The 26,923-nt window shown below is 44.4% G+C and overlaps 1 protein-coding gene across 4 annotated transcripts in view; it reads left to right on the top strand.

Annotated features, from left to right (window-relative positions):
* Window positions 1-26,923, top strand: part of CHN2 (chimerin 2) — a gene marked incomplete at its 5' end in the record, with an annotated part of 258,748 nt that overhangs the window by 12,624 nt on the left and 219,201 nt on the right. Inside the window, one exon of one of the 4 annotated variants that reach the window (XM_084787591.1) lies at window positions 8,058-8,180. The exons of the other annotated variants lie outside the window; for them this stretch is intronic. Within the exon in view, the coding sequence (XP_084643717.1) occupies window positions 8,058-8,180 (123 nt within the window). The remainder of the gene's footprint in view (window positions 1-8,057; window positions 8,181-26,923) is intronic. 4 annotated transcript variants of the gene reach the window in all.

The raw sequence follows: 26,923 nt of genomic DNA, 5'->3' as shown, positions 1-26,923 counted from the left end.
TGTATGTAAGCTGAGATGCTAAGACTCTGAGAATTGAATATGTAGATGTTTCTGAAAGAGACCTGAAAGTTCATGGGGAAAAAATCCCAACTCTTTGCTCTCAAGACAGAGATTGGCATGGTAGAAAGAGGTTCTAGGTTCCCTTCCTCAGACAGGGGCTATCACTCAGCTCTGGACGTTTTCTTAGCACGTTGATGAGCTCTTCTTCAACAGGCTTTCAACCCCTTGGCATGTGATGGAACCAAATCAGCCAGTGTACCCCACATTGCCAATGGCATTTTAAATTAGCTTAGGTAGTTTTCAGGGATGACACGGTTTATATAATCCTATCCAGAAGACTAGCTCTTTTTTCTTTTTAAGTTAACATCTATGTAATATGAATGCAGATTCTCCTTAATTTATGATGGGTGGCATGCAAATAAGCACATTGCAAATGTAAAATATTATAAATCATGAAAGCATGGTATCTTAGTTAGAATTTCTATTGCTACGAAGAAGCACCATGACCAAAGCAACTCTTTTTTTAAATATATATTTTATTAATTTATTCATATTACATCTCAATTGTTATCCCATCCCCTGTATCCTCCCATTCCTCCCTCCCTCCATCCCATTTTCCCTTTATTCCCCTCCCCTATGACTGTGACTGAGGGAGACCTCCTCCCCCTGTATATTCTCATAGGGTATCAAGTCTGACCACAACAACTCTTAAAAAGGAAAACATTTAATTGGAGCTGACTCACAGTTCAGAGATATAGTCTGTTGTCATCATGGCAGGAGGCATGGCAGCATGCAGGCACACATGGTGCTAAAGAAGGGGCCCAGAGCTCTATGTCTGGATAAGCAGGCAGCAGGAAGAGAGAATGATACTGGGCCTGGCTTGAGCTTCTGAAGCCTCAAAGCCCACCCCCCAGTGACATACTTCCTCCAACAAGACCGCCCTTACTTCAACAAGGCCACACCTCCTAATTGTTCCTATGAGCCTCTGGGAGCCATTATCATTCAAACTACCACACATGGGATACATCTAACCTACTTGAACATCAGAGCTTAGCACAACACAGCGTACTGTGGTGCTGTTGCCTGCCTCCCTCTTCTTATAACATGGCTGCTGCTGCTGCTGCTGCTGCTGCCGCCGCCTGCCACCACCCTGTGATCAACATTGCTGATGAGGGCTTGTGGCTCTGTATCCAACATTCACGGAGACTATCTGCCTCACAGGAAAAATACCAACGTTTGAAGTATAGTCTCCTGAATGTGCATCACTTTTGTAGCATCACAAAGGCAAACGGTTGTTCTTAGAGAACTGTCTTCATGCAAAAACATGTTCCCAGGAGACCTGCATGTCACGAACCACACAATACAGTGACCAGAAAGCCACTGCACAATTTAGGAGCATGGTTTCTCGTCAGTCTTCCCTAGATTCTTCCTCTTTTCTCTGTCTCATCCCTCCTGATAAAGTCCACTTCTCCGAATTTTTATGTTTCTTTGTTTTTTAAGTGTGTTTTAAGTGAAGTTTCGAGTGGTGTCTGCCCTACAGCAAGCACACAGTAAGTAGACATGAGGAGCATGACCATTTCTATGTCAGGCAGCCTGTCGTAGGAGTGCCCACGTGCCACTGGCTCATGCTTCAGTGGTTTTCAGAAAATTGGTCTTCTTTAAATTCACAACACACAAATATAACCAGTCATATACAAAGTAGTACTTTGTATCACTAGACTCCCAACAGAATCAACCCATCTTTTCTGAACCAGGACGTCTTAACTTGGTTTGCAGGTCACAAGCCCATTGTGAAAGTGGCTAGTGGACACTTAGGAAATGTAAATACAGGAGTTCAGGAAATGTGAATACAGTGATGCAATGTATGTGCTACATGATGAGCTGCAGAAACATTGTGTTAAGTGAACGAAGCCGTTCACAGAAGAGACACATCCAGGAGAGACAGACCGTAGACTCAGAAGTAGATTCTCTGTTCCTGAGAGGGTTAGAGAAGAAAGTGAGCCATTGCTAATAGATAGGAGTTGTCTTTTGAGACCCTGAAATTATTTAAATTTGACTGTGGTAATGGTGGCAGATATCTGTGAATACAGGGAAAGTCATTAAAATTTGTGCTTTTTAAGCAGATGAATTGTGTAGTATTTTAAAAAATTATATCCCAGTAAAGCTATTACTTTTTAAAATGCCCCCAAAATTGATATAATAAAGACAAGGGCCAGGCACAGTGACACATGCTTTTAATCCCAGCACCTAGGGGCAGAGCTTGATGTATTTTTGTGAGTTCAAGACCAGCCTGATCTACAAAGGAGATCCTGTCTCAGCAAAACAACAATAGCAAACCCTGAACCAAAACAGCAATAACAACAAAACAAGAACGCAAAGTGTTCACAAGTGTTAAGCCCCTAGGAAACCATCTGCAAGACTGACCCATGCTGGACAGGATGCCAGTGACCGCATAGGAGGCATTTAGCCCAACACCACTGATCACTTATGTATCACACTGTGATGCTCCCCCTCCCTCCCTCCCTCCCTCCCTCCCTCCCTCCCTCCCTCCCCCTCTCCCTCCTTCCCACTCTTTCTTGTGGTACTGGGATTGAGTTTGGGGCCCCCCCTGTATCCTAGACATGCACTCTACCACTGAACTATATACCCAGACCACTTTTTAAACTTTTATTTTGAGATTATGCCTCACCAAGTTGTCCAGACTGACCATAAGCTTGCAATCCTGTCTCGTTCTTCTGAGTAGCCAAAATTAAAGATTACAAGCCAGTCTGGAGCCTTACATCTCATGTATTTCCACATTCATTTTTATTCTCCAGCCAGTTCATCTCCTGAGACTAGACCATGAAGACCAGTCACTCAGCACCCACTGGGAAAATGACTCCCTTCTCTTCTCTTGTCCCTTAACGCAAGGGCGTTCTTCCTCTCACCGAAGAATTGGGAGAACAGCAGGTCTTTCCCCAGTGTTGGACAAGCAATTAACATGTTTTGTTTTTTCATGACTACTTAGTTAGATTTTTCCCGCTTTCCAAATCCCAGAGGCCAGAGCTGTCCATTCCCCTGTGCCATTGGTAGCCTGGATAGCTGCTGCTCCTGCTGTCACAAGAAGGCTGCCTGTATAGACACTCCTAAGGCAGCTTCTCATCTGTGCAGATGTTTCTAAGGATCTCGCCAGCTGCCTCTTCTGTTATTTCTCGTCAAAGGGCCAGTACCCTTTGATCATGTAAGATCACAGTATTCCACCATGAATGCTTTCTTAGAAAGACGCAAATGTTGTAGGGGAATAGCTTTCTTGTTTGTTCTGAGAGTGTTGACTTTTATCCTGAACAAGCCAAGAAAAATGTGTGTGATCCAGTCCCATCTAAAATATGAATCAGCACACACAGGAGCACTTCTGGCCACATAGTCTATGCTACTGACTCTAGTTAATGAGCGTCTTTCAGACACCTGTGGCTTTCTAGTACTGCCTTGCAGAGACGCTCTCCTCTTGCCCTTAGTGTGGAGACTGTCAGTTGGACAGTGATGCCTCTGGCCTGGAGCTGAAGGTGGGGTGTCAGCTACAGTGTCCCTGGGACTTGAATATTTTTGTTGGTTCTTTTCTTAAGGTCTCATAGGAGTGTTTTCCTGGCATCCAAAAAGTGGATATGTTCTGTGTTCTTCCTAGGGTGGGGGTGAAATCTGGCTGCCATCTCTGAATGCCCCTAGGACAACAGCACACATGTGACAAGTGCTGTGCTGCCCACTGGCCTCTGCAGCTGCCCTGATAGCTCACACCATGCGTCCTTCTCCTTCCTCAGCCACATGCTAAGTTCTCTTTAACAGAAGAATCCTGGGACCCACTCCCCACCCATCCCTCAAGCTCATCTCAGGAAAACAGCAGCATATGTAACACATGCACAGCCCTTCTTCCTGGCCACAGTGTGAGAGTCACATGGGAGAGTGCCACACCTTCAACGGCATGCAGTTCTGGATACTGTGACCTCTTATTGTGTCATCTTTTCTCTAATGCAGCTCTTCCTTCCTCATGGTGTTTCTTTCCCCATCAGTCTTAGAATCTTATCTAGATCCCCACCCTACTAATTCTATGGAAAATAAACTTCTGTACCGACAACAAATGTTCCCTTTCCTCATAAGCTACAGTGTTGTCACATACCTAGCTGTGGACCTATCACAGACAAGGTAGTAGGATTCCCATGATGCTCTTCGTCCAGTCCATCCCTTTCTGGGCCAGACAGAAGAGGGTTCTGTAAAGACAGAGGGGACCAAGAAGTCTTTGACTGTCATCTTAAAGACAGTTCTAATGGCCTCTCAGGGTCAGAGGAGAGATCGTGTCCTCCCTTAGCTGAGGCTAAGGCAATTCCAGCCATCCATTCTGGGTTAATATCACTGCCTAGGAAACTGCTTTGTTCTGTACATCAGGAGACCTATACCTTTCACTGAACCACTTTCTCTTGTTAATGCTCTGTGGTACATTGCTTAGCCTATGGCTCTGGAAAACATAGACCCATCAATGTGGAAAGTGGTTGGACCCATTACTACTAATGAGAAATGGAACTGTGGGGGTTAAAAGTTTTGGTTCTTGACAGACTAGCACCCTCTGGGCCTGACATACACTGGGGCTGTATTATTAGAACGTCATAGGATAATAGTAGATGACTCTACCTTTCCCAGTTGCTATGGCAAGGATTTTTTTTTAAGGCTTTCATGTATGAGAAATAGTGATCATTAGCAACTCTTTGTTTTTAAAATAGAGATTCTTGGAAAATTGCTGGGGCTCTGCTGGAAGAGGTGATTGGCACCTGACTGCACAAAGACTTTCAGGTGACTTTTAAAGCAAAGAGAGCGGGCAGCACCCTTGTGGGGGAGCTGTTCCTGTTTCTCATTTTTAGGCCAGGCCAGGCTGAGTGAAGAGTCCCCACTCATTTGAGCTCAGCATTTGCTTTTTGTGTGCCCTGGGGCAAATGACAGTACCACTTTGTAGCTTTGATGCTCGTTTGGTGAAATGATTAGGTCAGGCTAAATCGTCTGAGAAGGTCTTGAAATTTTTATGATTTTTCTGACTGCCTATTTCCTCTTGCCGGCTTGTGATGCTGTGGCAGCCGCTCAAGGGAGCAAGGCTGTTTCTACTTCCAGCCATACACAGCCCTTTCTGTAGGCAGCACCGGGTTGTGAGATGTGAAGGGCTGCCGTGTGTGTTCTGCATCCACCTTTCATTCCTCACGTCGAGCCCCTCAGAGCTACCTCAACTGTGCTCCAAGACACCGTCACACAAGCCTATGTGACCTATGCCAATCAATGCACTTTACCTCACAGTCCAGTGCACACTCACTTGCACAAATGCACAGCATGTTCTGGGTGCCAGAGATAATACTGCTGTGGACTAAACAGGCAGATGTTCTGGACCTCCTGGATATTTAAAGGCAGACAGTAAATAGAAGAAACAGCATAGGATATATATGCCACCTCTATATAATTATACTGCATATGAAATATATAATTAGAAGGTGGTAACTTCCATTGGGGGAGGGAAATAAGCTGGAGTGGTGAATAGGGAAGGCAGGAGGCAGGTGTTCTGAATTTTGAAACATGTGGCTAGGCAAGTCTTTTCTGAGAGGGTGCCGTTTGAAGATGAGGGAACCATTGTGTGTACTGTGGAGAAAGAGCCCTACCAGGTTCAGAGCAGCAGCTGCTGAGGCTCATGGCAAAATGCAGCTGAAGTGTTGCAGGAACAGAAACAATGCCAGTGGTCTGGAGTGCAGGGTAATGGGACTAGGCAGAGCAGAGACAAATCATAGCTGGTCTCATTGGGCCTCTACAAAGAGTGCGACTGTTCTAGAGGAGAGGGCCATAAGTGGGCTTTGGCGTTAGCAGCCTAATACACCATGCATGTGCCAACACCCATGAAAGTGCTTTTATAGTGCTAAGTGTTCTAGTATTTTTTCCCATTGTATTAATAGTTATTCATTTAAAAATTAGTTGTTAGCTGCTGGGAAAGGAAGGGTCAGTGCTCTCTAAGAGTGTCACCCCGGGTAAATCAGACACCAGGCAAGGGAAGGCCACACATCCACAAATACTTAGACAGCACAAATTGACCTTGGTGGGCAGGGAGGGGGAGACAAATGCTCATGGAAGGAATGGGGGGTAGATCTGGGAAGAGTTGGGGTGGGAGATGGTACATATGACCAAAACTAATTGTACAGGATTCTCAAAGAACTAATAAAAAATCAAATCAAGGCTCCCAGTTTGATGCCATAATCTACTACAGTGTAGTAGTTGGCATTTTAAAAACATCATAAATTGACCTTGAACCCCAACAACATGTAGATGCAGCTTGCTTGCTCAGGGCATGAATGTGGTACACATAGCATATGTAGACCTTGTAGTCATAGAATCATGGTTTTCAAAGCACTCCTGTTTATAATTGAACTCACTACACTAAATAGACATTATTTTATTGGGTTGTCATTTAAATTTTTTTGTCTTTTCCTACATATTAGGTGGGCTTTTGTTACCAGTTCATATTTTAAGTAACCTTTTTTTTTTGTTTGTTTGTTTAATTACTGTGGAGCATTTTCAAATATTTTAACGCGAAGACAGACACTTAGCTTTAGTGTTGATCACGTCCTACTCTATGCCCTGTGATATTTTGAAGCAAATCTCAGGCCTGGCAACCTTGCATGTGTAAAAATTCAGTTAGTAACCGAGAGAAGTGGGGAGAGATGACAGGGGTGGGGAAAGAAGCGGGGAGAGAGGGAGGGAAGAAGGGAGGGGAGGAGAGTGCACAATTATTACTGTTCTTGTACCTTGTGCACACACTCACAAAATGTCTGACCGACAGTGTCTTTATTCACTTGTCTGTCGTGGGAAACAGGTGACCTTTATGGATGGACGCTGTGGTGGTTTTCTTCCCTCTGGTCCTGGAGGTAGTGTTTCTCATTGCTTCCTTGAGGAGTAAATGTTTTCCCTCCTCCCTCCCAAATACATCAGTTCACTCCTGTCCCCCTTTGTACTTCCATTTATGCTGAGATTCAGTTTCCTGTCCCATGGCTCTTGAGTAACCGGGAAGGCGCTGGTCTTATTCATCTCTGTAATGCCCAGTGACTTAGCATGTTTCCTGGCACCCAGATGTCCTCACATTTTTGTTAGTGCTTTGCTTCCTGTCCTGTATGGATGTTGGAGGAACCTCTCCCTTGGCCTCCTGGCCTACCACTTCCTTTTGGCCCATATGTTGCCACATTAGCTGACGTTTCTAGGAAACCTCATCTCTCCTAGGATGGGGAGGCTTTCTCACTTGACATTGCCTGTGACAGGAGCTTCCTCCAAGTTTATCCCAGCCCTGACAGAATTCTTCTTTTCTATTCCATGATCTTATATGTCCGTCAGTCAGGAGTACTTATCTTATAGCTGCCCTATTCACCGCAAACAAAGTCTGGCTTGCTAGGGTACATTGCTAAGAGCATGGTCACATATGAGTATCTCCACAATTTCAGAGAGAGATGACTCCTTCTACAATTGAGTGTATGCCATGTGATAATTTACTATTGACTATCCTTTATTCACTTGATTAAATTTCTCAAGTATTTCATCTATAAAAATTATCAGGAAGGTGGCAAGGGCTGGCTCTTCCCCCTAACTTTTCTTTGCTATTCCTTTTCTCTTTCTCTCTTTCCAACATATTGAGAAAGTGGTTGGAACCGGCCTTTGCTTGACTCTGGGGACAAAGAAGAAATAGGCAGCAGCTCATCTCAACACTTATTGGAGTGTTTCCAGTCGACTGTCAGTCTACGAAGGAAGGGACCCTGGGGTCACCAGGTACTAGCAGAAAGACAGCTACATCATAAGCTCTTAAAAATGTTTCCTAAGTGAGAGACAGACAGACAGACAGACAGACAGACAGACATAACCTCACTGAAAAAGTTCATAAGCCAAAGAGTGAGAGTGGCAGTGGGCCTTGCCACACCACACAGACCCTGGAAACCCATCAACAGCTGCTAACTACTGACGGTTCAGAGTTTACCCAAGTTTCTATGGCTTCTGTGTTTTCTGTGTCTTCCTCATAGATGCCAGTAGACTGGAAACTCTTACAGACGTTGGCGTTGGTTTGGCCTCTAAGCTCAGGACACACAGGCAGCAAGGGAAGCTGGCCACTTTCTCCACTTTCCCTGGCAGAAGTACTTATTCAGGTTAGACTGGACACACCCATTTTCTCATTGTCTGGGCTTCTGTAAATGTCACAGTTTGGAGGCACCTCCTGGATTAATGGTCTCTTTTAGCCTGGAACTGGGCCTGAAGCTCCCTGCCATAAAGGACGCTTTGTTTAAAAACCAGCATGCACCTCCAAATCTGTCTCTCAAGGTCTGTGCTTCTTCTGAGTGGCAATCCAATGTTTACGTTATGCCAGGAGACATTTACTTATGATCAAAAATACTATTGCTGGGCTGGAAAGTTGGATCAGAGGTTAAACACACTTGTTGCTCTTGGAGAGGACCCAGGCTCAATTCCCAGTACCCACTTGGTGGCTCACAACCATTGGTAACTCCAGTCACAGGGAATCTGACACACTTTCCTGACCCCTGAGGGTACCAGACACACGTGTGGTGCACATGTATGCATGTTGGCAAAATATTCATACACACAGCATACTAAAATAAGTCTTAAAAGATGTTAAAATACTTATTGACATGTCATCCCAGGACAAGGATGTGTTTGGATGCAAAGCTGTATGTTTTGTGTGTGTGTACATCTATCTCTGTGGCAGCCCGCTGAGCAGTCTGTTCCCAGGGGAAATAAAACTTCAAATGACCATAGTCCATGGGATAAAGTTTTAGGTACAGCCTGTCTTTAGCTTTTAAATAATTGGTTCCTCTTCTTTAAATGGTTTACTTTGAACACAAGGCATTTGAAAGTGAAAATGGCATTGCTGGACATTTTAATAGTTACATACATTCTGCTTATGTAAACTGTTTTTTTTTTTTCTTAAATCCTCAGGTGTGGGTTATAACTAAGTCTAAGTAATTCTCTAGGTGTGATAACTGACATGGTCCAGCCAAAAGTCTCAGAGAGGGGTGGAGCTTTCTTCTCCCTCTCTCTAATATACAATTTGGGCACTACAGGAGTCCTTGTAGATCCCCTTAAAATTAAAAAAAAAAAAGACAAAGAGGAAATTACAATTAATAACCTTAAAATTCCAATTAATCTCTCAAATAGTGATTAATTTCCAGAGACGTGGAGACTCTGCAGTGTATCTGAGAGAAAGGAAAAGACAATTAGGACTGGGGAAATTGGTGGCGTACACAGGGGTAGGTGGAAATCCCACTAGGAATGAGATAATTGATGGGCTTGGAAACCTGCCAAGAGGCCTCTCCTCCTCCCCCCCCCCCCCAACACGTGTCCATTTTTAAAACCACTGACCATGCCTCCTAAAACTGTCCTTTGTCTCATTGTGGAATTCTTCAGATCTGTCATGAAATCAGTTTTGTTTTTTGTTTTTTGCCACCTTCTCATTTATCTCTCGCGGCCATTTGTCCCCATCCCCCTCTGTGCTTATAGTGTGCTTGTGCTCTCTTCACCAGCAGCGAGGACCAAAGTGAAGTGTGTGTTGGTTTACGGATAGGCTACGCTTTACGTCTCTGGGCCTGACAATGCAATCTAGCCGTCGCAAAGACTGACTGATGCTTCAGGTTGCTTTCTATTAAAGGCAAAAATTAATATTTTAAAAAACATACAAACGATTCGGAATTGGTTCAAGTGGAAAGAAGGGAAAACTGCTGCCTTCTGCAGGTCTAGTTAGTCTCATAAAAATAATATGTCCTGCTGCACTGTGATAGACTGAGCTCCAAGCAGTTAAGTACCAGGTTGTGTGTGAAGCCTGAAGTTTTAATTACACAGTAATGAAGCTGCTGTTCGGCTTCTGCAGCAGCATGGCTTTGATGCCCTCCAACTTAACTGTCCTTATTCGGAGTAAAGGACAATCCTACCTAAATGGATGGAGCAGTACACAGAAGAAACACGAGCAAAGTGGCTGTTCATGGTTGGCTGTAAACCTTAAGTTCCTGAGGGCTGGTCTAACTATACTGACCTAGAAGTGGAATAAGCAGTTTGGAAAATCTGGTTTGTGCATATAATTATTTTTATATCATCTCAGGCTGTGCCTTGCAAAGAGCAAACCACACTAGTTATCTGACCTAGTGCTCGGCCTGCCCACCCCCCCACCCCAACACAGTAATTGCAGGGGACTCAGCATATTTTTAACTAGCAGTGTGCACATAGAGCATTCCTTCCCGGATAGCCCTCTCTATCTGGGAATTACTCATGTGCTCCTTATTAGTCTTCCATATATGGAAAATGAACTTTGAATTTTGACCTTTGTTCACTCCAGTAGACTGGGAAGGCCAAGAGAACACACACCCTTGGCTCTGGTGATGTCTGAGACAGCCTTGGAAGTCATGATGTATCAGATCTTTAACTTAAAGTAAAAGCTTAGTCTTCCAGATGAAAGGGTCCCAACAATGCTTTTTTTATTTGAGTGTAAATATTTAGTTGGGAGGCAGTTTACAGGATGCGTTTAAGGTCTCAAAGTCCTTTGGGATTACTGTTTTTAATTCTGCCTCTTCCTTTAGTTGATGGGAGCAAATAAGTGATTTCCTCTTGAGTGTGTGCCTGCTTCTGAGGGTGCCTAAATAAAAGATGTGGGTGTGATAAGGTGACATCTCAGCGCTATCCTTGGGCATCGGGCTGGAAGGCTGGGTTTAGTTGAGTGGGGAGGAAGGCCTCTGAGCACGGAGGTGGAAATCTCTTCATGGGCACAGGAAACCTCAGAGTGGCCTCGGTGGTTTCTCACACTGATGAGTTGGGATGGGTAATCAGAAACCATTAACTTTGTTTCGAAGGTGAAATTGCTGCTGAGTTCAGATATTAATAAAAGTGGAGTTAGCTTGTTGTAACTTTATCATCTTGCATTGAAAAGATAGCTCAGGGGAAATAGTTCATTGGGATATTTGTAAACTCTGCAGGATCATGAAAGATTTTGGTTTCATTTGGAATTGTGGCATCCCCCTTCTCTCGTCCCTGATCCTCACCATATATGGCTCCTCAGTAGCATAGACATAACGGTGCACACACTAGGAAACACTGTGGCCAAAACACTGAGCTTCAGACTCATCAAGAGAACCTGTCTTGAAAACTAAGGTGGAGAATGACACAGGAAGACACACAATGTCCTCTGGCCTCTGCATGGGTGTATATACTCACACACATGTGCACATGCACACAACACACACACATATATTTCACAAAGAAGTGTGAATAAAAAATTTGAAAAATATGATTAACTGACTTATTTGACAAATACAGAGTAATTCACCCAACTACTGATTCTTTTAAAATGTGCATGAGTCATTTTAAGTACTTATGGGACATGTAACAAAAATGAATTTATTTTGGCCAGAAAAGTATGTCTGGGTAAATATCAAAGGATTGGAATCATTATGTATGCTCTGACCAGCATAAAATTGAATTAAGGCTAAGTAGCAGAAATATCGCTAAGAAATTTCCAAGTACTTAAAAATTAAGCATGCTGCTTAAAATTAACCCATGGTGGAGGCATTTCCATTCAACAGAAGAGAATTTCAGGATGAGCAACCAATCTAATGAAGACACAGCATGTGCAGTGAGCTGGATCAGCACCTGGGGAGGGGAGACTCACATTTTAAATGTATGGAATAGCAAAAAAACATTTGACATTTTCATTGGCATATCCAACTCAGGCGACCAGAAGACAATCAGTGAATTAAATCCCAAATCATGGTTTGTGAAAGCACAATAGCCATCGCCACATTCCAGAGCTAACGATTTTCAGAGTCTCTTAGTACTGAGGCTAAGGCTGCTTGAGTGCAGGCCAAGTCATGAGGCAGCTGCTGATCAGGGAGCAGAGGTGCAAAAACTATGATCAGAAATCAAAGGGAGAAAGATGTAGAAATTTTAAAATTTGACAACATCCAGTATGGTTTTTGTGGAGGAATTTTAATCCACAACATGGCTGCTCTGGCAAGGGAGCACATCCAAAGACCTAGGCCTGGGTGATTTGCTAGAATATGGACACACCCTTCGCACACACCTTTAATCCTTCTTTCTGGAATTTAGTACACATCTTTCATCCCAAACAGTCTAATTGAGGAAGAGACAAAGTGATGAATCAGAGAAAGATTTGACAGAATGAGTCAGAGATAGGATACATCCAACTCTCATGAGAACAGACGGGAAAGAGAAGCTATGTAAGAGAAGCAAGGGGTGGGGGGAGGGAGAGAGTGTGTGTATGTTAGTTCTTGGAGACAGTACAGTACAGTTAGGTGCAGTTCTGTGCAGTTCAGTGTACAGAGTTCAGGGGCAGTTTTGGTTTTGGTTTGGTTTGTTTTTTCAAAGCTGAGCAACAAGAAGCCACGAGAAGCCAATTGGAAGCAGTTAGTTTGGAGATGAGTGTGAGCCAGAATAGCTGAGTTGAACTATCAAGCCAGAGTTCAGAAGGCGCTAGAAAGAGTGAGTTTATTCATCAGTAAGCCTCAGAGGCTGAAAGCAGTCTAGGCCCAGGTTAGTACATGGTGTCTGGAAGCTGAAGCCTTCAAGGTCATGTCTTGTATGGAGACTAGAATCTTCCAACTTGGCCTAGGCCTAGGGATGGTTAATAGAAACGCTCTGGGCTCAGCCTAGGCCATGTATTAGTAAATCATGGATACAGGTCTCATCTTATCTCCTCATCTGAAATGCAAGCAACATTTATAGGCTTCTGGAAAATAAAAATCATAACATTTCTCCAAAATCTAAATGAAAATGCAAAGAGCTATGAATAATGAACCATTATTAAGAATTTAAAGAGAATGTATACTTGCAGCTATTGAGACTTACTGTAAAGCACTCGTCATTAAGATGGTATGCCATTGGTTAAGGGTACGTGAATAGGTCAAAGAAATACAGTCTACAGGTAATTGGTACAGACACATGTATCTGAAAGAGTGTTTTGTACTAGAATATATAGATTCTATAAAAACAATAGGTAAAATATACTCAGTCCAGTTAAAATTGGGGCAAGATTCAGCAGAATTCTCGAACAGTTCTTCAGAGAAGAGAATATCACCGTTGCCAAACAACAAATAGAAACATTCCTGGGTTGTTAGTTCTCAAGGAAGTGCGAATGATACCAAGATACGCTACCTCCCAGCAGAATGGCTGAAGTGAAACAGACTGACAGAATCAAGCTCTTAGTCCTGTTGGTGATGCTGTGTAAAGAATCCACTCTCCTTCTCTCTTCTTTGGTTGGAATTCTCTGTGGTCACAGCCCCTCACCTTCCGTTGCTTTAGTCTTATCTCTGCTCACAGCCTTCTCACCCCATCCCATCTGGCTAAAGTCAATCTACCTGGGCTCTCCAATGAAACTGTTTTCTAATTACTAGTCCCTCCCGTCCCCCAACCCCACTAATCACAATTCAGGTTCTATGTTAGGTCAAAACAAGTAGGATATCCTTCAGAATACCTTTGTGACTAGATTCTTTCATCCACACTGGTTTTGAGATTCAGTGATAGGCTGTGCCTACTCAAGGCTCCTCGCTGTAGGATATTCCAATTTCTACACATTTATTTCTGTTTACCTCTTGGCTTAGCTCTTTGGCTGTTTTCAACTTGAGATTATTACTCAAAATGTGATATTATTATTCTTATGTGGAATTGCTACATCAGGCTGTACACATGTTCAGCTTTATAGAATACTGCCAGAGTTTGCTAAAGTGATTTTTTTTTTTTAGTTTGTCCGTCTATTCAGCAGTACATGAAGGCTTACCTTGTGACATACCTACCCCCATGTCTGTGACATATTTTTTTAATATCTTAAAAGTATGAAAATGATTTTGACTTGGCTGTCTTCAACCATGCTGGCAGTGAAATTCAAGCCTTTTTTTAAAAAAAATTTCAATAACTTGGCCTGCTGGCACAGGCCTGTATCAGTTATGCAGGAGGCTGAAAAGGAGGGTAGCCTGCCTGGGGTACCAGTGAGCCTAAGGCTACTTGAAGTGCCTTAGAGAAGGACGGGGAAGGGCTAGAAACTGTACAAATCACTCAATAGTAAATATACTTTACACTGCGGGCCCTGGGTTCTGTCCCCAGTAACACACATAGACACAGAAATGGATACACAGACAACAGATTTCCCCCCCCCCACCACACACACACAAAATAAGGAGTGAATGATGGAAAGAAAGAAAGAAGGGAGGGAGTGAGGAAGGGAGACAAACAAAGAAGGAGAGTGCAGGAAGTTTTTCATCAGGGAGAAAGGCCACTTACCAAAGAGAAACAATTAAGTGGGACTGTTGCCCATTAATGTAATTTCCCCAATTATAAAAAATAATTATGAAACAATTTATGGTTCATTGACATTTCAGTGAACACAGCAGATATGCCTGTGGTCAGATGCTACTAAAATTTAGCTGGTTCTTTAAGGTATGATAAGAAGAAATTTGGCCAAGAATGGAGCTCAGTGGTAAGATAAATGCATAGCACGTGGAAGGCTCTGCGTTTCATCACAGCCTCTAAGACGTGCAGACATAAAGTCCTCACATTACAAATAATGTCCACTTTTGTTAAATGCACAAGTGGTTTATTGGTAAGGCCCTACGTTATTTAAAAAGAAATCATAGGGCACATGCACAAACACACACACACACACACACACACACACACACACACACACTCTAATGGCTCATGGCTCATTTCTATATTGCTAACTGCCTGACTCTAGTCATTGGCTTTTTTTTTTTTTTTGGTCTCAGTGTAAAGTATCTGCAAAAATATGGAAATTATTCCCTCCCTGCTTATAAAAAGTGGTATTGTGAAGAACAATAGAAAGGGCCTGGAACAACGGGCTCATGCAGGAATTAGAGTTAATAAGGCACTTTTGGTTGCACATTTAGAACGGTCTCAGAGTTGGTATAGTGCTATTCAATGTTTTCACATGAGAGAGCACGGGATGATCTTACTGTCATATGCTGTGCTGTGAGCAGAGCCAGCAAGGCGGCTTCTGAGTACACGTCTCTTCCTGGCTTCAGTAGAAAGGAACGGAGAGAATGATTCATAATGAGCAAAACACGCATCACCTCCTGGAGATTGCGAAAAGGGATCAGGGCAGAGTCCCATTCGGGAGAACTTATTTGGGTCTTGGAAATGATTTGCGATGCTGACCCCCTCCCCCTCTGTAGGGCCATTTGGAGCCTGCTTCAGTGGACACCTCTGTTTTCAGTCACAGCAAGATGGCAGTGAGATGCAGGATATTGTAGGAGCCAGGAACCCCAGCCTCTTTTGAACGCCTTCTAGATTAACAGCAGACCAAAATGAGACTGGTAACTTCCTGCCGGAGTGCCATCACAGGTGTCACAGATGAGCTAAATTAACCCAGAAATTTGTCTGAATCAAGATGGCATGGCCCGGGAACAGGTGTTGTATACTCTAGCCCTGGGAGACAGATGATGGAGACCCTCTGTTTGAAAGCCAGCCTGGGCTCCTTGGCAAGACCTTATCTGTAACTAACTAACTAAATAACTAAATAAATAAATGAATAAACAAACGTAAGGGGAGGTTGCGGAAATAATAGTCAGACCATATATTGCAAAACCTGGATGTGGTAAAACAGAAAGAAAAAAATTGCTAGCAGTCCAGTTAGCAACCTATATTGAGAACTGTTTGTTTGGGGCTCATACCTCCCTGAAGGTTAGGCAAAGGAAGACACAACTATCCAAAGCAGTTAAAGTTCCCAGATAAGTTCAGTCCACTGCTTCAGCATGTCTCTATTCCTGACCTGGTTTTCCATGAGGTGTGACGGATGGCTCATCCAGGAGCAAGGCAAAACTGGTCAGCCCTACCACACATCCCGAGGACAGACAGCAGGTGCTTGCCTCTCCCGTAAGCTCCCCACAAGCTAAGGACTGAGGGCTTCCACTAATCTCTATCCTCTCAAGGTGACTTACTGTGTCACAGGAAGGGGTGGGGGCAGTTCCGGTCATTGTGAGGGTGTCATATTCACTGAACTTTCCCGAGGCTAAAGTGTTATTCTGAACCATGTCCTACAAGCTGTTTGCTGTGTGTCATTCCACTCGAAAATATAAATAGGGTGTGATTCTGTGAACAAGGAAGACTGCTTATGTTATAATTAAGAGCATTGTATGAGGACGAATTTTATATCTATAGCTATTTTTCTGGGCCAGAGAAAAGCCATATTAAATCACTTTCCTTAAAAAAAAAATTTTGATACATAAATTCTCTGTGAGGGAAAAACATGGAACAACAAGCTGTCCTTTCATGGTCAGATAGGAATGGCTTCGTCGTTCCGAAGCATGGAAAAAGAAAGGAAATTTAACATTTTAAGATTATCTGTCAAATATCTAGGAACTGAAGGATTTGGAAGTTTTGGAAACTAACATGATGTGAGTGTGCTAGGTGAGCCTGGGATGGAGTGGCCCAGCAAGGTCGCTGTGAAAGTGATTTTTTTTAATTTTTTATTTGAAAGTGATTTTAAAAATAAAAATAATATTTCCTGGAAGAAGGTTTCTGTCTGAGAGTCAGTCTCTCTCTCTCTCTCTCTCTCTCTCTCTCTCTCTCTCTCTCTCTCTCCAGGGTTTCTCTGTGTAGCTTAACTGTCCTGGACTCACATTGTAGACCAGGCTTGCCTCAAACACACAGAGATACTCCTGCCTCTGCCTCCCAAGTGCTGGGTGGCATGTGTCACCTCTGTCCAGCCTGAGACTCTCTCTTAAACTTTACTTCTTTCAGTTTGCAAAAACCTGTAACAGGCCTTCCAGTATGAGAATTTTAAGGACTTGGTTTAAATCCTTTGTCTCCTTTTCTTTCTTTAAATTTTTCTTTTTTTAGGCTATGTGACTCAGATGGCCACAAGGTTGCTATGTAGCCCTGGCTGGCTCCTCCAACTCAAAGTATTTCACTTCCAATTTTCATATTTTTTTTTTCTGACTGGGAATTGCCTTCCTTTCTGCTGTGGGTCGCTTGCATTTCACTTTTATCCTTCATTCCATAGCAGTGTATGTGACTGACTGGTGGCTCAGCTTCCTGATAAGACCCTTAGCCCGCTCTTCAGCATTGCTTCTTCTTCTCTGAGGAAGTGTCACTCTTTATTATGGGGCCTGCTTTCCCTTACTAAGTCGGCCTGGGTTAGAAGTCACTTGTGACAGGAGCTGCAAGGACTGGGCCTGCAAAAGAATGCGACTCCATTGCAACCACCAGCCATTTGGGGTGTATTTTGCTGGAGTTGTAGCTGGAGTCGTCACGCAGCAATCATTTGCATTTGAGATGTGTACCATCCCCATGGAAACAGAGCTCAAACAGCAAAGTGAGTCTGGATTTTTGTCTGATCCTGAAGCCAGTAGTCACTTGAGTTTTACTCGTAGTCACTGGTCTACAACAGCTTTCCTTATTCCTCTTTCACCAAAAAATAGAATCAGTGCTTGTGATACGGGTCACTGACAACAGAAATAACCGGAAGTGACATAAAGATCACCCCTTTTTCCTTGCTTGGTACCAGCTATTCCATTACTAAATCCAGGTTGCAAAACGTTCATGTAAAATGAGGTATGAAACTAGCATCCATCAAATGTATCCCTGTACAAAAGGGTCCAAGTTAGACAGAAATCTTCTGCCATGTGTTATTAGAAAGTATGGTACCTGGAAGTTAATGCGCAGAAGGGTGCCTTAAAACACCACACACACACACACACACACACACACACACACACACACACACACACACACACGAGAGTGGCGGGGCCGGGATGCATGCATGCACACACCCGTCTCTATAACCACACACCTGCAGAATCAACTAACCGTAGATATTTTTTTTAAATATTTAGAAAAAATCTGCATCTGTTCTTAATATCTGCACAGGCCCTTCCTCATTCTTATTTCCCATGAAACACGGCATGAGAACTATTTGCATAGCATTTACATTGCACTTGCTATCATAAGTAGATTAGATGACTTTACGTATCTGAGTAGATACACACGAGTTATGTTAAACTAGCATGCCCGCTTGTATAAGGAGCTTGAGCACACAGAGACTTCAGTATCTACAGGGTGCCTTGGATCCGGTCTCTCATGGGTCTTGCAGGATGACTGTGTAACCGTGTGTGTGTGTGTGTGTGTGTGTGTGTGTGTGTGTGTGTGTGTGTGTGTATTTGCAACTGTGTGTAAGTAATACATGTATTTATGCGTGTGTTACATCTTGAAATCAGGTCAACGGTATTTGATGGGTTTTACTCATTTGTATTTAAGACACCAACGGCCTTTTTTTTTACTGGGTATTGTCAGGAAATAAATAAACAGGGCAGTGAAGCTAACGTGACCAAAGTCCAAGAGGATTTGGCTTCCGGCACAGTGATAAAGGCGGGGGTGGGGGGTGGAGGGTTGTTTGTCTGCTCTGACCCAGGTTTCCAGGAGGCCAGTCCACCCACCAGCCTCAGGGCACAGTGCCAAGCAATGCGCCTCTGGCACTGCAGCCTGATCTCCTTCCGGGACTCTCACTTCTCACCCACTCTTCCCTGCGCTCCCACTCTCCTCTAACTTGGCCTCATTTCCTAGGCCAGTGACTTGCACTCCGCCTTTGGCCTGTGAACCCCAGGATGGAGTCAATTTCCGGCTTTAACCCTCACAGCACTCCCTGGGATGTGGTTTGCCTGGCTCTGTCCCCCTCACCTAGTGTGACCATCTGCTGTCCACTGGTTACCTTCCTAGCCCAGGGTTCTGGTTTAGTTTTCTTTGCAGGAGTGGAGCAAGACGAAGATGGTTAAGCTAAAAGAGCGGTGGCTGGAGAAAGGACAGAAGTATTATCACCCCACACGTCTGTACCTTATCTAAAAAACACTTCCTACTGGCAGACAAGACGAGGAAGCACAGCATATGGCGGATGCTGCCAAGTGTACCAGATTGTAAGATTATACACTTGAATTACAAAGTCTGGATGTTATAGCCATAAACATATGTAAACATTTTTCTGTTTTGCTAAGAAGAAGAAGAAGAAAAAAAACCGATGATGTATTATCCAGATGAATTATTATGACCATTAATTATGGTCCCAAACTCTCGATTGACAGAACTCCCCCTACTCCAGTGACACGTCACTCAGCCACCATAGGGTGTGGTAGAACTCTTCATTTGGTTTGATTGTGAGCAGGTGCTAGTGTTGCACTTCAAAGATGATGCTTCTATAACTGGAAGGGAACTTAGATGAGGACTTGGAAAACTCTGGCATACGGGCCAAGCCCAGCCTGCCACCTATTGTAAATACAGTGCTGTCAGCCCCCCAGCCAGGCTCATCCATGCGAGCACAGCTGCCTTCTAACAACACTGGCAGAGTGGAGGGTGACAGGGACATAAGCCCCCCACCCCAAAGTCTTAAGAAGCAGTTACCCAACGTGCCTGTAGGCTCCTGCCAGGTGTCTGTTTTTCTACAATGCTTATATTTCTGTCGCCTCAGAAAAAGTGTTCTCTCTGTTTGAAAGATAGTTCTAGGGTTGAAGATTATAATACAAACCCAATCTCCCTTCCTTTTAAAGTTCAGTTCATTCATTTTCTCAGCTGCTCAGTGAAAACCCTCTTCATATGTAAAACCTACAAGCCGTCCCAATGTGTGATCCCTTTCCTATGTAAGAAGTGTCTGTCCTTGTAATATCTCCAAATCCTGAATTTTAAAAAAATTATAACATTTTCGTTTTAGAGTTATTTTTATTATTTAAAATGTATGAGTATATGTCTGTTGGGGGCAGGTAATACACTTGAGGGCAGGCTTTCTTGGGGTCCGTAAGATGGCTGTCTGCTTCCTTGGAGCTAGAGTGACAGTAGTGAGGCGCCGCCTGGCACGTGTGCTGGGTCCTCTGCAAGAGCAGTGGATGCTCTCGACTCCCTCCGTCCCTCCAGCCCCTTGACATAGTTTTTTGTGGCTTAACTACAAAGGCTTCTTCATTGCCTACAATGGCATTTATTTGCTCTTCCTAGCACTGGATATTGTATTTGTTAACATTGATCTGTGTAAAGGACACACAGATGATACTCATCAGTGTGCATCTCAGAACCCCAAGCTTGTGATGTGAAGCCCGTAAGTGGTTTTAGTACACTCGTTCTGCAGAGGAGAGCGAGTGTTTTCATTAGGCTCACTTTGCAGACGGGGACAGTGAAGGTGTCTGGTTTATGACTGAAACCAGGAACTGGCAAAGTTTTTATTCCAGCACTACTCATTGCCAAGTACACAGGGATGAGTCTGGCGGGAGGTCTGTAGAGGCTCAAATAAGCTCCATTGCACGTGTCAGGCCTGGGTCTGTGCTTTCTCTGGGGAAAACTGTTCTGCCCTTCAGTGTGTATCTGCTGCTTAATTTCAACTTGAAGTTGATCTCTCTCTCTCTCTCTCTCTCTCTCTCTCTCTCTCTCTCTCTCTCACGCACACACACACACACACACACACACACACACACACACATACACACACACCCCACTCCACACAGGCACATATACAGACACCGCAGACACACACAGACACACAATACACATATACAACAGACACAACACACATGCACACCACAGACTCACACAGACACAACACACATGCACACCACAGACACACACAGACACAACACACATGCTCACCACAGACACACACAGACACAACACACATGTACACCACACACACGACACAGACACACACACACATACATACACATACACAAAGACACGCGCGCGCGCACACACACACACACCACACATATCTCATACACATGCACACCACAGACACACACAGACACAACACACATGCTCACCACAGACACACACAGACACAACACACATGTACACCACACACACGACACAGACACACACACACATACATACACATACACAAAGACACGCGCGCGCACACACACACACACCACACATATCTCATACACAGACAAACATACCACACCACAGACACACACATACATACACATACACACAAGCACACACACCACATATACCCCACACCACAGACACACATAGACACACATACATACACACCACACATACATATACATATACATACACACAAAGGCACACACATCACACACACATGCCACAAACACACATATACACATACCACACATACATACACATATACACACAAACACACATCACATATACACACAGACACACATACCACACAAACATACACAAACACAGCACACAACACATATATACAGAGACACACATATACACCCATACCTCACACACACATACACATACCAACACACACATATGACACACACAAATATGCATACAGACACACAGACACAGACACACACACACACACACACACACACACACACACACACGGCTAATGGGCTTTAAGCCTTTGGTTCTTGGTTACTGTTAATCATTGTGTCTGGGCTCTACAGGTACAACAAACAGGTTATGGATTAGCAAAAGAAGTGAAAGACAGTGTCGCTAAATCAGCAAAACTCTCCACCATGGGGGGAAAGCTGTGTGTGTTTGGAGGGATGAGGGTTCAAGGACATCATCCGTATATACCATGGACAGTATCATCCAGGTGACTCCTGGCCAGCCTATCTCCACGGTCTGTACTGTCTTTCTGATGAAGGGGTTAGTCATTGGTGGCCCTGAGACAGAACCCCTGCTTGAGGAGTTTGGACCACCCTAGAGACTGCCAAGGGATAAAGTAAGCTTGCTTTCTTATCATTTCTACAAGGAGCGAAGTCCTGCCAGTACCTTGGCTTTAGCCCATGGAGATCCATTTCAAGCTGTGCCCTCCGCAATGGCCAGGTAATAAATGTGAGTTCCATCAAACAACCACACATGCGGTAGTTAGTTAGAGCAGCAATAGGCAATTAGGAGAGTATCTAGCTGACTGAATTAAAAGATTAATTGTTTGAGATCACGATACCATAGAAAGATAGCTTTCATTATGTTAACAAATCATGATGAAGAGGGGGAACTTCTTAAAGCAGTTAGGTCTGTGTCTTCCTTTCAGACTCACGCTTTTAAAACGGCTCACCCTCATAATCATAAACTTTTTCATAGCACTTAATGAGGCCCACACACCTCACTGGAGCCCCCACCCACCGACCTACCCATTGACCTCGGGTTTTAACTTTAGATTTGTATGGGGCTTGTCAACGTTCAGGAAAAAAAAAATCATTTTGAGAGTAAGGAGCAACCTTGACTGTCTGAACAGCTGGTGCTCTGAAATCTATGCAGCCAAAGGCTCTGTGGATATTCATCAAAGGTACAAGGTAATTTAGAGATTTGGACCCTGGTGAGTCCAAAGGAAAGTTTAAAGCCCATGTCTTAGTCTTCTGTGGCAGTGTCATGGGCCAAGCCGTGTGACTCTTCTCTCCTCGTGTTGTCGGTGGCAGGGGAAAGGGGGTAGGAATCCTCTTAGCGTCAGTGACTTGAAAGCTGTGGTGATAATAGTGGGACAGTCGTCTTTACTGTACCTTTTTCTTAATAAGGGTTCTAGATTTTCATGAAAACAAGGAATGCTAACGTTAAAGAGGGAGTGGGTTGATTGTTTGGCGGCATGATAACTTTGGGTCCATGGTCAAATACTGTGCTTGGCATGGTAGAGGTGCTGACGATGAGGACCTTGAGTTCCTTCTAGCATTGTGCAACCTAATGTCTCCCCACCCCCACACCCGGGTCTTTGTTGAGAAGCAGATACCCCATGGAGACACACATGCTACAGATGCCAGACACTCCTAGTGCACAGGCTTATCTGGTTTGCCTGAAGGAGGAGCTTTTGCTGGAGGAGGAAGCAGCTCAGAAGTTCACCACGAGCCCACGAGGGAGAAGGATTTCTGTGAGAGGAGAAGAAAGAATGTTAAAAGCGTTGCAGAGCTAGTGACTAACACCAGCTGTCATCGTGGCCTTCTCACCCACTAGATTCAGACTGTCAAACTCCCTTAAAGAGTGTGTGGGGGACATGGTCACAAGCGACCAGTGCAGACCTGGTTAGAAACCCGTCTTCCCAAAGCAATACATACACCAGTGGTGTGAGGGTGCTGGAGACCTGTATGACCCCCCCTTGTGGAGCTCTCTGTGGCTGTTTGTATGTTCACATCTTTGCTGTTCACAGTCACCACATGAATTGTGATTCCGCACAGTTTTATTGGCTTCCACCATAGGCACGTTCTTACCCAGAATTGGCTAGTGGCCTGGATTTAAAGGTGAGATGAGAGCCACATCTTTGATTCTTGCTTGGTAACAAATCACTAAAATGCAATGGCCGAACACATCACAAGTGGACTGTTTTGTAATGTTGGTAGGTTAGAGGTGTAAAGTGGATCATCATGACTGCAATCCTGGGTTGGGTGTGGGTAATCTGTTTGAGCTTCTAGAAGCTTCTCGTGCTCCTTGGCATCGCTATGACCTATGCTTCCCCCTTCTCATCCCCTCTTAGATTCGCTTGCCATCTGTCTATAAAGCAGTGGTTCTCAACCTTCCTATTGCTGCGACCCTTTAATACAGTTCCTCATGCTGTGGTGACCCCCAACCATAACACTATTTTCATTGCTACTTCATAACTATAATTCTGATTCTCTTATGAATCACTAAGTAATACCTGTATTTTCCTATGGTCTTAGGCTACTGAAAGGATTGTGCGACCACCAAAGAGATCATGACCCACGGGCTGAGAACTGCTGATATAAGGACTTATAATTACCTTAGCCCTGTCCAGACAATTCAGGATAACGGTCCACCTCAGGTTCCTTAGCCACACCTACATATTCCCTGTGCTACCTGGAGTGACATATGCCGTGGCTCCAGCGTCAGGATGTGGTCTTCCTTGGAGTCATTATCCCATCTATTACAAGGTGATGGGCAGCACCAGCACATGCCAAGTAGCTGCTTTCATAAAGGTCCTAAGGCAAGAACTAGTTCTGGAGGAGATAAGCCTCCATCAGCCAGAGACACCCATTTTCTATTGTGATGCATATAATAAAAAAATGCTCACTGAGATTAGACTTACCAATACCTCTCTCACCCTTGGCTCAGTAGGGAAGGCTAGTGGGGAACTAGACTTCCCAGCTCTGGGCCTTGCCTTTGCAGGTCTATAAATTCCTCATCAGATTCCTGATTGTTTCAGTAACTCATGCTCTCATTGCCTTTTAAAGTGAACCTCACATTACATTTTTCAGACAAACATGGCATGCTTTTTTTTTTTTTTAGCATGCATCCATCTAAAACTGTTCTGAACATTTCAACTTTCTGTTCTCGTGATTAAGAGTCATCATGAGACTTATTTGCTTCCCCAGATAGCTTCAAAGGACTTGGCTAAAAAGATCAAGTGAGGAGGAGACGTCTCAGAAACTTTTCCCGGCTCATTCCCACCCTACATCTCCTCCCCAGGCCAACGCCAAGAGGAGCTCAGGATACAAGGGTGAGCCTGGAGGCAGGAGAGATGCTGGGAGCCAGAGGTTGAGCAATGGAGCCAGAGACCCCAGGGCCAGCCAAGCAGAGCTGCTCCAGCTAGAGAGGTGAAAGATGCAAAAAGGAGATGAGCTAGCAGAAGAGGGCTTGAATAACGTGCAGAGAGTGGGAAAGTTCTGGTAACACTCTAGCTCCAGTGTGCTTTGTACATGTGTCTAAGGAGCCAGGGGAAAAAAAAAGTCAAACAGATGCCGGTCGGATAGTTCCTGCTGCACACATCTTGTTAAGCCGCCATTTGTCATTCTGTCGCTCCATTGGTTGGATCTCTGCCACTCACATTTGAACATCTACTTCCCTTTTAAAGCTGAAGTTTAAACGTGATATGTCTGTCATCGTCCAGTGTCACTTTTTTTCGGGGGGGGGGGCAGATACTAGATTTTCTTTCTCATGGCAGTGATCCTAGGAAAGCATGATTAGTATATGGAAGATAAGAAAAGATGCATTTATCTACAATATTGATTAATCATCGATGACGTGTCCAGTGTTCTTCCAGGCACCAAGAGCACAGATGCCAGTGAAGTACAGCAGGTCACATCTTTGAGAAGCTTGCATTCTGGCTGGGAGCAACAGACCGTAAATAAAAGTAGATAAAATCTTGGAAAACAAAAACAGGATAAAGAGGGGTGGAAAGATGGCTCTGCAGTTACGAGCACTTGTTGGATCCAGGCTCAGTTCCCAGCACCCACAGCCATCTGTAAATTCCAGATCCACAGGATCTCATGTCTGCTTCCGACTGCCGCAGGCACCACACATACATGTTCACTTGCATACATGAAGGCAAACACCTGCAAACATAATATAAATAAACCTTAGGAGATAAAGTACTTAATTAGAATCTGTAAAATAGGATAAAGTGATATTATGACTTGAATGTAAATGTCTTTCCTAGGCTTACTGTTTGAGTGCTTGGATTCCCACCTAGGACACTATTTCAAAGGCCCCAGAGCCTTTAGGAAGTGGGGCCTGCCTATTAGACAGTAGGTCACTGGGAGTGTGTGTGTCTTCTTGTTGGTTCGGTCTGTATACTCCAGAATGATTGGCCGCCAGCATCTGGTTCCATGCCTTCCTAGCCACGATGGAGTGAATTTCTCCGAAATGGTGAGCCAAAATAAACCATTTATCACCCTTCAGCTACACTGGTCCAGCAGTGAGGGAAGGGATGGCTACAAATAAGTGATGTCAGGAAGCCTTCCTGGTGTGGGGACTTCTTCCTAAAGCCTATAGGGAATAGTGGACCTACTTAGTATATATCTGGGGGAAAGAAGAGCCTAGCTCAATACAAGACACTGAAGTGGAAGCCTGGAAACGTGCCCCGAATGATTGAACAAGATGGCTGGTGTGGCTGAGTATCGGCCCAGCAGTACATGAAGCCAGCATGTGTGAACCGTGAGTGATTCTTAAGTTAGGGGAGACTGTAACGACACTAGCAGTGGGTTCTGTCACTATGTAATGGGAACTCACTGGAATGTACTAAGCTAATGATGTGACCTATTTTTACAGAGTCACCCTGGCCTGGGTGTTGAGAACAGAGGACCAGGCAGAGTGAGGGACATCTGCTAGGAGGCTGTGCCAAAAACCTGGGAGATAAAGCATTGGCTCTGACCAGAGAGATGGCAGACTGGCTGGTGAAGAGAGGTTGGGTTCTGAACTAGAGCTGGATTCATTAGACATGAGAGTGAAACAATTTGCAGTCGAAGGGACTTCGAAGTTGCTGGAGAGTGATTGGAAGCGCCATTAATTCGGATGGAAATGGCGGCAGGAGAGGTGGATTTGGAGGGCCCCCTCGACCCTTCATTTTTGAGATGTTCAGGTTGACGTACTCCTTGGGCGTGCCAAGCAGGGTGCTGCATATATGGTTCTAGAAATGAGAAGAAAGGGCCTGTCTGAGAATCTTACGTGTACACACACATGCGCACACTAATAAAGCTATCTTCCTGGTCTCCGCCGTAATGTCTCCTAAGAGCACCACTTCCAGCCTTCACCTGGCACTGCCCTTTGTAGCACATCCCAACCTTGCTCTTAGTAGCAAAGAAATCACAAAAGTCTAGTGTTTATGTGTGAATGTAGCCCGATGGTAGGTAGAGCTTGAGCTAGTATATATGGGTGGCCCCCAGTTCAGTCCTGGCACCAGGAAAGGGGTGAGGGTGGTTTTGACCTCCAGGTCCAGGCCTTCTTTCCTCATTCTGGCCTGTGTCCTTCTGCTCCCGTCTCCCTCTGACCACAGCTTGGCTTCTCTGGCCAGCTCTTGGCTGGAGCTTGCCAACCCAACAGCGAAGTTCCAGGGAGGTTCTGTAATGGAGTGAAGTGGGGCACGTAGTGAGCTGCAGAATGCGTCGTCTGTCCCTTCCAAGCACATTTATCCAGAAGGGGCCACCCCCTCTGTCCTCTCAAAGTTAAGCCAGAAAGG

The sequence above is a fragment of the Acomys minous genome (genome assembly GCF_964271855.1).
Source record: "Acomys minous genome assembly, chromosome: 6".
Taxonomy (NCBI): Eukaryota; Metazoa; Chordata; class Mammalia; order Rodentia; family Muridae; genus Acomys; species Acomys minous.
The sequence above is the reverse complement of the archived record's forward strand: the minus strand, read 5'-3'. Positions and strand labels throughout refer to the sequence as shown.